The 17,285-nt window shown below is 34.1% G+C and overlaps 1 protein-coding gene and 1 long non-coding RNA gene across 3 annotated transcripts; both read left to right on the plus strand.

Annotated features, from left to right (window-relative positions):
* Positions 1 to 2,186: 2,186 nt before the first annotated feature.
* Positions 2,187 to 16,927, plus strand: LOC124174651 (beta-1,3-galactosyltransferase 1-like). Of its 2 annotated transcripts, none has more exons than XM_046553961.1 (6): positions 2,187 to 2,368; positions 7,375 to 7,515; positions 7,763 to 8,021; positions 11,246 to 11,508; positions 11,802 to 12,076; positions 12,957 to 16,927. In XM_046553961.1, the coding sequence occupies exons 2-6, from the start codon at positions 7,495 to 7,497 to the stop codon at positions 13,378 to 13,380; spliced, it is 1,242 nt and encodes a 413-aa protein (XP_046409917.1). In that variant the 5' UTR covers positions 2,187 to 2,368; positions 7,375 to 7,494; the 3' UTR covers positions 13,381 to 16,927. The 2 variants fall into 2 exon arrangements, with proteins under 2 accessions (XP_046409917.1, XP_046409918.1); XM_046553962.1 differs by having other exon boundaries at positions 7,763 to 7,967.
* LOC124174653 lies at positions 12,083 to 12,734 on the plus strand. Its single transcript, XR_006868965.1, has 2 exons — positions 12,083 to 12,544; positions 12,581 to 12,734. It is a non-coding gene; the product is annotated as an uncharacterized LOC124174653 (long non-coding RNA).
* Positions 16,928 to 17,285: the final 358 nt, after the last annotated feature.

Below are 17,285 nucleotides of genomic sequence, written 5' to 3' on the forward strand. Positions count from 1 at the left end.
AAAATTTTTCGGCTAAAAAAAAAGCAAGGCTAACCCCTTTGCATTTTTGGCGAAAATTTTCGCGATTTTGAAAAGTGCTTCGAAAAATTCTTTCATGCACTATTCTGACGTAATTTTGCGAGAGGAATCGATTGGGCGCAGTCCCAATACGCTGCGATCAACGCATCAAAAGTTACAGCCGAAAAACGAGAACCTGTGTTTTCGACATTTTTCAGCAGGTGCGTTTTCCTTCGTAACTTCTCTCCTGTTGATCCCACGCTGTTTTCCCTGCGTTTTCTGAGTTCCTGGGGGTCCAATTAGTCGGGAAAGGGTCATTTAAATCGAATCTGGAACCTAAAATTTTTCGGCTAAAAAAATAGCAAGGCTAACCCCTTTGCATTTTTGGCGAAAATATTCGCGATTTTGAAAAGTGCTTCGAAAAATTCTTTCATGCACTATTCTGACGTAATTTGGCGAGAGGAATCGATTGGGCGCAGTCCCAATACGCTGCGAGCAACGGATAAAAAGTTACAGCTGAAAAACGAAGAATTTTCATCGTCATTTCTCTGCTGTTGGTCCTACGCTCTTTTCGCTGCGTTTTCTGAGTTCCTGGGGGTCCAATTAGTCAGGAAATGGTCATATGAATCGAATCTGAGACCAAAAATTTTCAGCTCCAAAAATGAAGAAAAAAGTAAGGCTAACCCCTTTGCATTTTGGGCGAAAATTTTCGCGATTTTGAAAAGTGCTGGAATAAATTCTTTCATGCACCATTCCGACGTAATTTTGCGAGAGAAATCGATTGGGCGCAGTCCCAATGCGCTGCGAGCAACGGATGAAAAGTGATAGCCGAAAAACGAAAGATTTCCTTTGTAATCTCCCTGCTGTTGGTGCTAAGCTCTTTTTGGTGCGTTTTCTACCTTCCTGGAAGTCCAATTAATCAGGGATGAGTTCCACAAAACGATTCCGAGACCAAAACTTTCCGAGTTCTGAGAATTTCAAAAATGCAAAGCTAAACCGTTCGGCCATCTTCAGTCCAGTTCTGGCGGATTTTGGGAATCAATTTAATCAATTCATTCATGCTCCACATCGATGTAATTTATCGAAAAGAATTCTTTACGCATAGTTTTGGTTTGCTGCGAGCAGCGAATCAAAACTGACGACTGAAAAACATCAAATTGGCAACGATTTTTCAGAAAGATAGAAGATAAAAATCACAAACTCATATCTACAAGGTTTTAGTTTTAGTTTATTTAATAAGCCTTAGTCCTAGTACAAGTGTTCAGGTGTGGTGTACACTATTTTACCAAGTTTTCGAATTGTATAATTATAATATGTTATACTAATACATTACGCTAGTAATGAGATATACCAATAATTATCGTAATATAATTCTAATTGCTATAATTAGTATAATATTTCCAATAGTTTGGAGTTCGAGACAAAAAAAATGTGATACAATGAGCGAACACTACATAACAAGTCTGACTACTGTATACGGAACAAATGCGATATACATAGCATTAAGCAGAATGTAAATAATGTCGTATGAGATAGTTATGATTGTAGTTTTTAAGTGCAGTTTAAGTTTCGGCCTGCGTACAGGTACAACGCACCTCTGCTGGATACGAGATTATCATATTTTATTGATACTATCATACGTAACCTGGAATAAAATGAATAATACCCGCATAAATTTCTTCGTATTTCCTTCGCATCTTTTCAGGTGCTAGTTCCACGATGCTCCAAATACCTGTCTTGCAATCCTTGGGGCCCAATTAGTCTCGAAAGGGTCGTTGTAATCGATTCTGAGACGAAAAGTTTTTTGGTCCAAAACGTAAAGCTAATCCATTTTGATTTTTGGTGAAAATTTTCCCAATTTTGAAAAATACTGGAATCCATTCTTCGATGCACTATATCCATATGATTTTAATTATCATTGCTGGGTTTTGCTGAAATGAGTTTCAATTACTTGTCGTTTCATGGTCATAATAATATCCGACACTGTATTATCCATGTGAGTACACGTGATGGTAACATTAGTTCTTGTCGTCTTTACGTACCGACCGTCCATTTATTTCGTCCATTTTCGGTTACGGAAAGCCCCGTTAGGCTAACAGTCTAGACTGTTTCACGTGTTGAATCTATAATTTGCACACCCCGTGCTACAATCACGATTAGTTACAGTGAACCATACATTCTCCAAACATTTCATTGGAGTTGACGATACGGAGTAGTAAATTTCCTTGATTCAAGGTGTGCACTCGTTGCGCTCCACGTTATCGTAATACGAATGGTGGCCGTGGCTCGTGAATGGTGACAAATGGTAGTTCTTCGAGTGCCAGGTGATCCATGTTGATAACACTGCAGAACAAACGCCGAACAAATGAAGGTAAATAAAAGTACGATTCGCAGAATCCAACAATCCGTCGTTAATGAATATCCTGAAAAAGCACCTCAGGTGTAAAAATGTTACGCCAAATACATTAAAGTAGAAAGTACCAACAAAAATTTACTTTGTAACTTAGAAACCACCAAAATAACACTGTACATTCAAATGACTATCAGCAACAATATCATTACCTACAAAAATATTGAAATTAAAATTCGTACTGCTAGGTATGTACGTAACTACTTTGCAATAATAAGAAATATATTCTTCAGTCAACGTAAGAAATCAACACGAAAAATAAAGAATTAAGGATGAAATGAAAATTTCGCAACTATTTGTACTTGGCTAAACTAACATCAACGAACTTAATCATAACTGCAGCGCGAGAAAACCGTTGAATTTTTTAGACTATAGTTTTTAAATTAGAATATTTTCACCATTGCACTCTGAATACATTCGAAGTTCGGCGTCAAGGTTAGATTTGATATCATAAAACTACTTTTTACATTATATGAAAAACAAGAATGCTACTGGAGCAGGCTGTTCAGTTTTCAGCGTAGTATTTAGGCGAGTCATTCGTATGAAAACTAATAATAATTAATACTTTTCCACTGTTTAAATCTCACATCTTGTTACTATCTCATTTAATCGTGAAAAGGAAAAAAATATGTAATAATATTTTCACTGTACAGGCAGTAGGCTTCTCTTCGCAATAAAAAAAATTTATCAGTTTGCATGCAAATTTTTTTTCATTTCAATACGGTACTACCATATTCTTTGCTTTTTTACCTTGTAAAATTCATACAACGCATGGTTAGAACCAAGAAAGACTGTGATAAATTTTTCTTGAAGTGGCAAAAATTTTTGTGGAATTTTACGTATAAAATGCACTTTGATTTTCAGCATCAAATAATTTGAGCAATGAACATTTGTTTTTCTTAGTTTCGTTACTTTTGGCATGAGCATATAATTACATAGATTGTTGTAATGATTCTAATGCATACCATCAGACATTTTGCCGCGAGCGTCTGCAGGTACAGTAGAACCTCGATTATCTGAACCTCAGTTATTCGAACTATGTCTTGCTTTACTTAAACATTCTGTTGTTACAAAGAAGGGCTAAAATAGTTGAATAAATAAACATGCTATTGGGAAAAAAATATATCAGAGAAAAACCATTCGCAATCTTATGTTAAAATTAACAATATTTTAACCAACCCAACACATAAAAGTAGTTAGAATGAGCGGCGTGTGTTGACGCCATACGTTATGTGTGTAAAAGTAACACAAAAATATGTGAGTTATGTTTCGGATATTCTTTATCATGTAGTATCGTTTCATCTAATATGATAGTTCCATTATCCAAACTTTTCTTAATTCGATTTAGATCTGGATCCAATTGATTTGGATAATCAAGATTGTACTGTACTATCGTACATGGGTATCCAATACCCGTACATACCAAAGTGTCAAATGCAGTAAATGCGACTTGCAGTAATTATACTATTCCGGTTATACAACCTGGAAGTTTAATGGCAGACATTCGAGAAAACAATTACAACCATACACTTTCAACAAACATTTTTTGTTGTGTTGAATTTGTTGTCACTGGTTCTCTCGAACTTCTGTATAGCGATCAATGAAGTGTATCACTTCGTTAGCAGTGATAATTATCTGCTTTTTGTAATTGAGATACCACAATCTGTGTTTGCTTCAGAAAACCACCGAAACGATAACAGTTACATATCTGCTAATTACTGTTCGACATCATAATATGATAAATACTGATGTTTTTGACATGTAAATTTTGTTCCACTTTAGGATTGACTAGGATTTTGAAAGAAACTTGAAAGTATTGAGAATGTCATGTGATGTATAGTTGAGATCGAAATTCGTAACGTATTAACGATGCAACGATGCATTCTAAGAAAAAAACATCACTTTGTAACTACAGGATTGTTTGAAATTTAGTAAACCGTAATGAGGCAAATCACTCATATTTTGGAAACTTAAGGGGGTTCTCTCGTTTAATGAGTTCAAAAAATCGGTTTTTTTTTTCTTTACATAAATTGTTTCCTTAAGTATCTAGAATGTGGAGGTAAAGTGATTTTTCGATATTCGAAGCATTATAAAGATATAGCAGTTAGAAGGGACAGGTGTTCGGAGCGTTGAGCGGAACGCTTGGAGGTCGAGCCTATTGTTCTCTGTCGGCTTTATACCTGAGACTCTTCTGAACAAATAAATATTTATACAAGTGTAGACAAGTTGAAACAAATTTAGGAAAGTATTTGTGTAATTATTCATGTAGTGAAACTTATTTTAGGCTTGGTTTAACTTCGGAGAGCACAACATCTACGAAAAAATTTTTTTGAAACAAGTGATCGGTTCAAAGTTATTTATTTAAAAAATGAGTGGTAGAAAAGGAAGTTCGGAAAATAATGTTCACCCTGGTCGTTCTAAAGAACGACAATTCGCTGGAAACCGTTTCACAAGCCAACAAGATACAGTTTATACATCAGCTTCTACTAAAAAACTTCAAGGCAGCATGGACCTGGAGGTTACTTCAAACTTTGGGTATTGTATTTTAGAGTTTGCGACAGTATATTCCAGTATTTCCAATATGGTATGGTAATGTGGTATAAATCTCATGTAGATAAATGTACCATTAATCATACTGGAAGTTCAGGAAAGATGGAAATTAGTGCTATTGTACAGATGTTTGCAAGATCTTTGGTTAAAAATGAAGTTAAATACCTCACATATATTGGTGATGGGATTGTAAAACTTTTAAAGGGATCTTGGATTCTAAACCGTACGGAAAAACTGCTGTAACGAAAAAAAAATGCGTTGGTCACGTCGAGAAAAGAATGGGAACAAGACTCCGTCGTCTCAAAAAGGGTAAAGATAATAAAGGAATAGGCGGAAAAGGAGCAGGGAAACTGACTGATAAAGTCATCAAAGAAATGACTAAGTTTTACGGACTAGCTATTTGACGACATCCAGATTCCATTGAGGAGATGAGAAAAGAAATTTGGGCGACATTTTACCATAAGAGTTTATCAGATAAAAATCCTCAGCATCAATATTGTCCGGAAAGTAAAGACAGCTGGTGCAAGTGGCGCAAGGCGGAAGCTCTGGGTAAACTCGACAAATTCCATCACGACAAGCCACCGTTATTACCCGAAGTCTTGGAAAGTAATTGAACCTGTGTATGAAGATTTATCTAACGATGACCTGCCGACCCGTTGTTTAGGATCCGAGACGCAGAACAACAACGAATCCCTCAATTCGTTAATTTTGACATTCGCCCTGAAACACCTTCACTCTGGTGCCAAAATCGTTGAAATTGCAACATTTCTGGCAGTGATAATATTCAACGAAGGGTTCCAGGGGATTTTAAAAATAATTACAATCATGGGATGCCCCACAGAACGCGAAGCACATGCTTAGGTTGAGAAACGTGACGAAAAGCGGATCTCGCGCTCCGAGCGACGTATCAGTGATGTCACTAAAAAAGCTAGAATTGAGGCAAAAGCTGAAAAATCTGCTTTGAAAGACGTCCAAGAGCAGGAGGAAGGTGTACTTTACGGATCAGACATCGCAGATTAGTGGTAAGTTAGAATTTTTATAGTTATAACTGTACTTGAAACTTTAAACGCGTTTTTCTCAAAACCATATTTTTCAAACTTTCCTCCATCATATCTCAAAAACGGCTTGGCCGATTTACTTCAAATTTATAGGGTCTACTCAGTACATCTAGACGCATCGAGTGGAATATTATCATCCCAAAATTTTGAAAATTTCTATTTTTTTTTGTATCAAAAAGTTGACAAAAAATACATAAAATTCGGACTTTTTTGTTCCGAAGTCTGTCAAAAATCCAACTTTCAAAATTTGTTTTTGATCGTAGTCCACTCGGTGTATTTAAGTATACAGACTGAAACCCTGCCGGGTTTTTTTGTTTCAGATAAACCAATCAACTGATATCACGGAGGAAGTGGGCGTCCTTTTTGTCTAGGCGGGTATCTTCAGACCACTATAACTTTAATTCTGTTGAATATTTTTATCTAAAAATTTAACTGTATACTCTTGAAATATGTATGAATAAATGGTAAAAAGTTCAAAGTTCTATCTCTGCATTGGTTTTTACAAAAAAATCCCAAAAAATGCTCAAAAATCAGGGCGTCAAACCAGAGGACCCCCTTAACTCTTTTCAAGGTTTACCAAAATTATAAAAAACTGGTTTTTATTTAAGTGTTTATGTTATGTCAACGTTTCTTCCAGTAACTCTTCTGGATAGGTTGGTGAGAAAATTAATGTTAATTTCTTTGAAGGAACCGATATTAATTAAGTGTTTAAAAAAAAAAAACTTCAAAAGGTAAAACACATTAACGAATACCAAAATTTTGTGGAAAATCATATTCCAAATTCAAACATCTGTTAAATCTAATGGGAAATACCTTATAAGTTGAGAGTCAGTGTAAAACAAAATCTACCATTTCTATTTCTTTTTTAGAAGATGGACAGTATACATTAAGAAATTTAAAATTGTGTAGCGGTATCCTGAAATAATCTGAGATGCTTGATCAGGTGCTAACCCGTTTGTTTTCTTCTAAGCAAAGCTAAATTTACAGAATACACAAGTTTAGAGAGTAAGTAAATTATTAGGAAATTTCACACGTTTCACTCCGAACGATCAGACGTGGTTTCGTTGCATATTTAGTTTTGTCATGAAAGATGTATTCGAATGGACAGTAAACTATTGCTGTCTTTATGACCCGTTACCCTAAACTATATTTTCAGTGGCGAGCATGTGATTAATATTCGCAGATTCTTTCAAGCTATAACCCTGAACGATTAATAAAAGTTTCATTCCCTGTTCTACGTTAACATTAGTAATAGCCTCCGAACCTCATTTTGCGTCGTATAAGACTTTTCATTTCAGACTTGCAATTAGCTATTCAGAAGTTTGTCACCTACTAATTCAGCGTGATGTTCTCTTACAGGTTCTGGAAAAAACTTAAAGTTTGGGAAACTTCAATCTTATGTCTGGTTTCTACTTTCAAATACACCCAGACATCGAAGGATGCTCTAGTCTGTGTTAATGGAATACCAAGACGAAAATAATGTATTGTGTTGAAAGAAGGGTAAGATAGATTGTACTGTCTACTTCTCTCATATGATTTCTTTTATGAAACAAAGTCATCTTGTAGAAGGAACCATGTATTTTTCTTTTGCTTTCTTTAAAAGAACTCATAGTTTCCTTTATTCCAAATCAAGGTGTCTATTGGGCTAAAACAATGAGAAAAATTTTATTAGAATAACATATCTACGTTAAGTAAAACCGAGAATTATCATTCTGACTCATAAAATGCTAATCATTCCATTTCTTAGTGGGCTCTTGATAGGCAGATGGACGGAGAATATTTGATGCCATTGAAGTTGCCGTCAGCAAGCAGCATAAACAACCATGGATCGAAAAAGGGGAGGTCAACATTTCTGAAACGCTTGTTCCTGGTCTTTGTTGGGGTTCTAACACTACTGGCCCTGTTGTACGTCCCGGTTTATCACTCCGCCCAAGGGCCCCTCCAAGGCCTAGGTGAGATTCCTATCCTGAGCCCTGCTGGGGGCTCGCAGTCCGTGACCTCCGTAGGTATGCATCTACTCACTCGCTCACTCATCCATGCTTAAATTAAATAACTAACTATAATCGAAAATCGTGGGAACACTGTGAACGGATTCATAAAAGGACAAGGAGAGAAATCTAATTTTTCAGTAGATTGAGTATATTTTGCTCCATTCGAAATGAATTTTCAAGTGACGTTTTGATTAATCGAGCTTAATTGAAAAGAATGCTAATGAATGATACAATATTAAGTCACAATCCCATTATTTTATACCTTCGCATAGCAAACTGCAGTTCATTCACTTATCAAAAACTCATTATCGGTATTCAAAATTAGGGATGACTGGAGTTTTTATTTGCGGTAGATCGATCAGGTCTTAATTTACAGTGTAGTACAGGCCATACAAATTAGAATTGTCGAAGCTGATGATCCCTCTGTTTTTGAGTCTCTTATCAAGACCAATACTGAACTCAAGTAGTGTTTATGAAAATCTGGAGGAAATATTCTGAAGTGAAAAGCATTTCAGAGGTTGATAAAACAGGGTGGCAATAATTTGGGAAAACCGGCAGAATCAGGAAGTTAGGGAATTACGTTGGTCCACCGAGAAATGCACCGCAAATGCATCGTGTTCTTTCCCCCAATTATTTAGAAGCTGTAATTGTTTTTCCCGAATTCAACCAAATTTGCTTTCGAGAGTAATACTGTTCAAGTTTCATGTTCTGCCCTTCTGGTACACAATTTAAGGTTCCAGTGGTCACAAAAGCTGCCCCGCATTTCGTAGATACACTGGCAATAGGTCAGGGAATACTGAAATTTTTAGCGTGAAAAATCAGGAAATAATCAGAAAATATTATTTAACACTATGGAGAATTGTTGCCACTCTTTCAAATATTTTCATGGTTTTTGATTTATCGCGTGACCTAGGTTGGATAAAAAAAAAACTCTGAAATGAAAGGTCACAAAAGTGATGAGAGACCAACCATAGATATTTTGCGCGTACAACATGTCCTTGACAAATATTATGAAATAACGCTGATAGGCGTGTTAATTGAAGAGATAAATATTTATAGAATTGAATAGCCCATTTACTGTACTCCATCTAATTATTATCGGTCTATCGCAACATGTTCTAACGGGTAGTTACAATGAGGTTGGGGTTATTAATGTTAATTGAATGAAACATTGCAAAAAAAAAACACCATTTCACAATTATAAATTGACTTCAAAGAACTTAGGTGTCTGAATATAATAGTATGGTTTGCTTTATTATGGTTTACTGAATTTCAGACAACCCTATAAAATTTGCAAAATAACGATATTTTAGAAATTGTATTGTTACAATAACGCTACTAACTTCTGCCTCATTACAACAAAATATTTAGTACCCTACTGAGTATACATGTTTATGATCGCGCAACCATCGCGAGTTCATCAAATCCGGTTTTCAAATTAGACTGTGAAGCCAACAAACAGCAGGCGAGAGATTTAATTCGGAATTATTCCAAATCAATACCAATTCCGTTGTCGTGTTGTGTAGATAAGAACTTGAAAGCGTTTTTTTCTATTCCAAACGGAAATCGATGTACGGAATTTCCGATAAAAATTTCTCACAGTGTATCATTGAGTTTACATTTTATAAGAAATTGATGAGGTGAATATCCAAGGAGGCAGAACTCGCAATTAAAGGTACAACAAAAACATGCAACTTACCGCTTATGTTATAAATATGGATTGTTGTTGTTAATTAACAATTCTTCCGCTTCGTTCACTGCAGTTATTATCCTTCACTGACATTTGGTATATGCCATAAACTCATTGTCACCTAACACTCAGATCTGAGTAGCAGTGGTCTATTGAAAACTCTTTCACTTAACGATAGAGTCGAACGCATTATTCCTCTCACAACATTGAATCTTATATAAATGAACTATACAAAAACTGTTTTACTCGATAAATATTGATTAACCAACCATGTGGTTGGCTAATCTACTGACACACAAGGATTTTCATCACCATTTTGATAACAATCTACGATTTCAATCATTCCTCATAGTAGTTGTCTGATTTTTTTCTCCGTTGTAATATTGATTTCTTTTAAAAATGACTGTTCATAACCTCGTTACAGTTACAGATTGATAATTTTATGCTGTTCTTCTGACTTGACTTTTCATAACAGTCTCTCTACTTTTCTGATAATTTTACATTTTGGAAGTTTATTATGATTTTTGGTGGTAAGTCATGTATTTGAAATAAGTATTAGGCTCGTCATTTTTTTTTTCTTGCCTTACTTTCTTTTTTCTCTTCTGGTTGTATATTAATCTTTTCCTGTATAATTTATATCTTTATAAATATATTATTAGCTTCTGAGAAGGGCCCTCCTCAAAGGGCCGCAATGTCAAGTAATTGACAGTTTTTCATTTGGACCTAAGACATCGAGAATCTACATTCACATATATTGGATAAGGTCGAAAAAACACATGAACAATTCCTCGCAATCCTCACTTTCTAATCGCTACCGTACTGACATTCTGGAGTTTAGTTAACTGAGCTAATAGCTTCTAGTCATTTGTCAATTCTAAGTAGGAAGATAATTAGTTTTTTATTTCCTGCAATTCAGAGCTTGTACCAAAGTTGATCTTTGTGTTAAGAATGCGAATCTTTTGTTGCTGAATGAAATTGCAAAGGGAATATAGCTTGGCATGAAGTGCATTTAAAAAAGATTCGCAGATTCGCAGATACTTCGTCTATTTCTCATAAAAACTCGCATTCTATTTATCAGAAGTTTCATTTTTAACAGTCATTTTTTCGAGCTTGAAATACTTTGAAATAAAAACATAATCTAATTAATCATTGCTGTCTATAATTCACTCATCCGAACGGTGCCCTCGACTCTTCAACGACTGACCACATTCATAACGTAAAATATTAATGTTGTTTTTAATACAAGCATGTTAATTTTTAGAGAAAGCTTACATACCAGAGCAGAGTTAAAACTGTTTACAATCATTAGGCAATGATCTCAGAATTCACCTTGACTGTTTTCAAATTTTAATACAATCATAATACAATGTCTGTACAAAACTGGCATTGTATGTATTAAAACTCACTTTTGGTAGAAAAATATCACTCAATTTGAAGCGAAATATTTTGGGTTACACAACGCAGTGTTGGGCTATAAATTTTCTCAATATTTTTAACAAACAATATTTATTAATAGTTTCTAATATTGATAATAGGGATTATATTTTAGCTCAACTTTCGGGCTGGGCTGACAATACCACAAGAGACGTACGTATCTACGTACAGCCAGAAAGTAATACCACAATAATTTCTCCGGTTGGAATCTGCGTCACTCCGCCAATTCTAATCATAGTTGTTTGCTCATCAGTATCGAATCAGAAAGCGCGAGATGCTATAAGGGATACGTGGGCAAACAAAACTATTCTAGAGAATTATAACGCAACAGTAGAAGTAGCATTTCTTGTGGGAGAAAGCAGCAACGATACTTTAAATGTAAGTTGAGCTTTAATTTTCCTATTTGGGATCTTTTATGCTGTTCATTTATTCTTCTAGATTCAGGGATACAAAAAGTTTTCCTCATAGATACCTGACAAAGCAGTTGTGTAAGTTGGTCAGTTTCATAGAAATTCTAAAATTTTAACCTGGTATCTATTCGTGAATGTCTTTTATATCTTTGAAAAATGAAACAGTATATTCGTATCACTATAATCACTGTATTCCCGTATGATAAACATATCTGTTCCAATGAATATTAATACCAATATGCCTTGAATTTTTCGTTTCAGGAGAATATAGAAAATGAAAGCTTGCAATATAAAGATATAATCCAGGAAAAATTTCAAGACTCCTATAATAATTTAACAATAAAATCGATCATGATGTTGAAATGGGTTACGTTGAACTGTGGTCAGGCAAAATATCTAATGAAAACTGACGATGATATGTTTGTCAACGTACCAGTATTAATAAGACTCTTGCAAGCGAGACCTAAGGCCAATGGAGCTCTGATGGGATCTCTCATTTGCCGTGCCAAACCTATCACTGATTCGAAGAACAAGTGGTAAGCATTTGTTAGATTGACAAGGCAAGGACACGTAACAGGACTGGCCGATATCCACAAGAAAATTTTGGCACACACTCCGGTTAAAATAAAAAGATTTGTAATTTAGTGACCCACCGAATAGGCATTTTTTTAGCGAGAAAAAAAGGTATTGCAAAACTCGTCCTTGATGTCTTCTAAAATACATTGTATTTTTAGAAATTTTTCTCACAACATACATTTTTTACAACTACCTTGTATTTTTCAAGTATTTTACACCCAAAGTAATCTAGATCTTCAAGGCAATATGACTAAAAGCTACAACACCTATAACCTATAGATGACGAAGCTTTCATTTCAAGCCGTTAACAATTCACTCTGTGTACCTTCAGTCATATATAATCATTTCATCGCTGTGATTTTGTTGCTATAAATACAAATTCATGTACATCGCGATATTCGCTTATCTGTATGACAGTTTGACTGATGGTAGGCATGAAATATCCCAAAATCTACATTGGACAGGGTGATCTGTCGAGAACTAATTTTCCAGTTTTATTTTCAGTGATATCAATATACAATAAAAATTTCGCAGCCCATGGGTCAAGATATTACATTGTGTACACTCATATTTCTTTGGACATCTAGGTTACATTAGGTGTAAAATATTTTTAAACTATGCAGTAGTTGAAAATACGATTTGCATGTTTTGAGAGAATATTCAGAAAAATAGAACAATCTTTAGAGTATGTCAGAAGTTTTGAATGAAATTGACCAGTTCTATTGCGCAACCTGTTATTGAGCGTAACAAAAATTAAGTAATAAAATTATTTTCCTCCTTGACACACATTCAAGAGTAACACTGCAGATCACAAGTACAATTTACTATGTCACCCAACAGGTTCATGCCAAAGTATATGTATGCCGAAAAAATGTATCCGAACTATCTTTCTGGTACTGGATATGTAATGAGTCTAGATGTGGCTTCCAAGCTGTATGCGACTGCATTGGATACACAATTGATATATTTGGAGGACGTTTACCTGACTGGAATTTGCGCGAGGCGCGCCAAATTACGGCCAACCAATCATCCAGGGTTCAGCTTTGTCTCCAGAAAGCTAGACCCTTGTGTGTTTCGCAATGTTATTACTGCACACAGGGTTTCGGCATCGAATTTGTACGCTATGTGGAAACGTGTAAATAACTCTACTTTGAAATGCGTAGCTCCATCAGCCTCTGTCAAAAAGCAACCTAGTTTAAGTAGGAAAGGAAGAAACACTAGGTATTATCCCGATCGCGGTAGATCAGTGGCTAAATGCGTTTGACTAAGTTAAATTCATCATCAGATTTGATTTCAGATTAATTATTGGCGGATATTCATTGTTTGTCATTCGGTTGTCCACAAAATTAAAGTCGTAAAATGAACAAGTATTAAACAAACATCACAAATGATATTTTTTAATCATATTTTTTTAATCCTTTTTTATTTATTAACCACCCGTAGTGATTTTATATTTATTTGGCTACTAATTGGGCTGTTACATGATCAAAAATTATAATATTTATTCATAAATACTGCTGTGACTCTGAATTCAACTCGATTCCGAATAATTTTAGACTTTTCGAGGGACTCTTAAGTTTTAACTCAACAACATACAGCAATTTATACTTATATCTATAAAACGTATCCACAATACTATTACACATGACACGTCATTTAAGGATATCTAATTATCAACAGTGTTGGAATCTGAACGTATTAGTATCCTGCTAGAAAATTTTCCAGCTTTGGTTACGTGAGACTGGTGACACTGAATTGAATGTATTTTTGTTAAAGAAGAGTCTTCAATATACGTATAAGTAATAGGTGTGCATACTTACGTATATTTTTAGAGCACTTCATGATAAATCGATTGACTAAGACAGTTCCTTTTTTTATCCAGCATTAATCCAAGGAAGGATAACGTCGACTTAAAAGTTGGTTAACATGGAGTGGCCTATATGTAAGCCATTCCATGCAAAATCAATTAACATTAACAGTCACCATTTTTAATTTTATAAAAATTAGTACGGATATTAGTAGCATTTCTAAACCCTACAATTTATTTATTTTTTATCAATTTTCCGTCATTTTATTTTTCGAGCAACGAGATTAAGAAAAGTTATTATAATCACCCCGAAAATTAAAAATTGAGCTTCTAACCGAACTTCACGTTCTGAGATCTAGCTAATCGCATATAATTCAAATAATATTTCGAGAGCGGATTATCAGATTTTTATGATCTCGATCTCAATCGAAGCACTACTTTTAATTTAAAACTGATTATATTTCGAATAGGTCCTATTTTAGTAAGTTTCGAGTTATTTGAATAACGAAATGAAATGAAAAAAAAAGAATCCAAATGCCATCTAGATAACGAATCAGATATAAGATTGGCTTCATAATCGTGAAATTTTTTTTCTAATTGTTTGAGTACTCTGAAAATTTTAGATGGGTAAAGAACAATCTTTAACGTTTCGATAATAAATTCTGAAACATTTTGCACTATGAATAGCACATTGAAATGACGTAGAATGCGAAATTAATTTTTCTTCAATTTTCAGCAGGTACAAGCTACACTAAACGGTAATTAGGGAGAATTACCGAAGCGCATTGTAAAATATAGATTTAGAAAATTAAATCCTTTAGGAAGTCAATCGGAAATTAATTGAAATAGGAAATATAATTTCTGTGAAGATTGAAAACATTCGAATGAAATATTATTGCTTTTGAAAATAATCCTTTGTAATTGTGATAAAAATTAGTAAAAAAATTAATTTCACATTGTTCGGAATTTCAATGTGCTTTTCACAGAGTGGAAAACGTTAAACGTTGGTTTTGATAGATTCAAAATTTTCAGTGGTCAAAAAAAAAAAAAAAACTAAGAGCAAATGCATTCCACCATGAGACCAATCTTAAAATCGTCAGAACAGAAATTGAAATATTTGAAAATCTTTCGAGAATGGTGAAAAGAAGTTGAGAGGGTTATATCATTTCTAACCAAAAGTAATACGATTAAAAACGGTATAAATTGAATGAATGGTGAGCTGTAGAGATGCTAATACTACCCAAATAATTTTCAACAAAATTAAGAATGGTGAGAGTCAAAATTATTTGATAAGTAAAACACAGTGATCTTTAAAAATATGTTTGTTAGGTAATTTTTAATGTAGAGAAACGGTACAAATGATTGCATGTAGATACGTAATCAAACGTGAGTTGGAAACAAGACGATAGAAATTAAATTTTTATATGACGTACCACACACGAACGATCAGTTTGGCTAGTTTATTAATGTTTTAAGGCCAACGGATTAGAGTACAAGTCCCGATGTTGGCACTCTGCGTTATGCATTCTGAATGAGAAAAAAAAATGTAAACAAACGTTCGCCTCGTGGAATTGAACTCAATCCGAATGCCTCTAATTAAAGTTCCACTGTACTATATAAGAAGATATCTCATCTACAGAAATGAAATTGTAATTTCCATTGAGATTAGGCATTGAAGTATCCTTGATTGTAAAATTTTTATTTTGAATATCATTTACCCCTCTGTGTTTATAACGTCCATTTTACAGATGAATTGATTTTTGTTAGATTTAATTCGCGTTTATCGGCATATTGAGTCAAGAAATAAAATTTTCGAATCTCAGAACAAATATTGAAATCGTATGCATTTAGATATAAGGTACCAAAAATGTATAATATTCACATCAGTGTTAAATCAGATATTTAATATTCAAAATGTCACAAACCTTGGCCATTAATAACTCCTTGTATAAAAACGTATAATTCAGAGATGAATCACAAATATTTTACGCACACTATTCCATTATATATACTCTGTAACAGATTAAGATTTCCTTGTATTACTGCAGTGCTTTTTCACGTACACATATATTAATAACAGCGTTGATGATACCCATCATTGCTGCACCAATGCAATGAAATCGAGTCTGCCGGCCTCTGCATTTATACATACCTCAGAAAAGGAGGGACAGGAGGCCATCAATTATAGACATCGAGGACAATCGGAGTTACTCACTCCGATTCCCGACAGTAGGAATATCCCGTATATTCTGCATATATTTCTTAATAATCTCTAAGTTAATATATCGTATCTTCGGTTCTTGATTACTTTGTAGTTTTTATGAGCACTAGTGCTTAAAAATCGATTTCTACGAGCTAATGCTTATAAAAACTAGCTCAGAAAATAAGATTTGTGGCATTTGCGTACACAGGGATTTTCTGCGCACTCGCCACAAAAATAATTATTACCTTTATGTATGGTAACCATTAGAAAGTTTCAGGACGTAAATACATTTATTGTAAATAAGCATGAAACCAATTGTGGTTCCTTTGTAATATAGTAGTATACATTATTTTTAGGATGATATATTTTTTTCAAATACTCTAGGTGAGAGAAGATATTTATTTATTAATTTACAGAACGATGAATTGTATTTATCTTTTTCCAAATTCCGACGACCAATTTGGAAATGTAAAAAGTTTTAACTGAAGCAAAGCTTTCATATTATAAGCCGGTATGAATTTGATACTTCATGCATTTTGTTTTTGTGAATTTGTGATTCATTCTACGTATAAGTTGGTGAAAAAAACATTGAAATATTTCATATTTACAGAATTAACAATTCATCTATTCTCCTGCAATTTCCTAGGTGCCAGTTTCGTTTACTGGATGCTTACGCTTTGCACAGGCTCTATGTCACAGAAGTGAAGTCGTGGCATTTACATTTCAACGCAGTTTGCCATGAAAAGTATTCTCATATTGAACTCATAAACCCTAGTGGCCTTAGAAAATTAATTTTAGCCCGTCGGAATAAAAAAATGTATGGCGAATTGCAAATTACGGTCATGACATTTCCAACAGAATTCGCAAGTCGGTGCTATTATAAAAATTATGTATAGGATTACTCTGATAGACTAAAAAAAAGATTTAAATATTAATCCGAGTCTCTACATAGATGATGCGACTTCAACGTAAAAAAGTTATTCGATTTAAGTAACGCAATTTAGGCACTGTATAAAATAAAATATGCCTATAAGAAACTATTCAACACTGTGTAACAAATCTTCTAAGCAAGCAAAACAACATTAAAATAATTGCTAACGATCCTGCAGTGTAGATACAAGAATATCATTGGTTGTTGACTGATATTTGTAATTTCTTT

The sequence above is a fragment of the Neodiprion fabricii genome, chromosome 2 (assembly GCF_021155785.1).
Source record: "Neodiprion fabricii isolate iyNeoFabr1 chromosome 2, iyNeoFabr1.1, whole genome shotgun sequence".
Taxonomy (NCBI): Eukaryota; Metazoa; Arthropoda; class Insecta; order Hymenoptera; family Diprionidae; genus Neodiprion; species Neodiprion fabricii.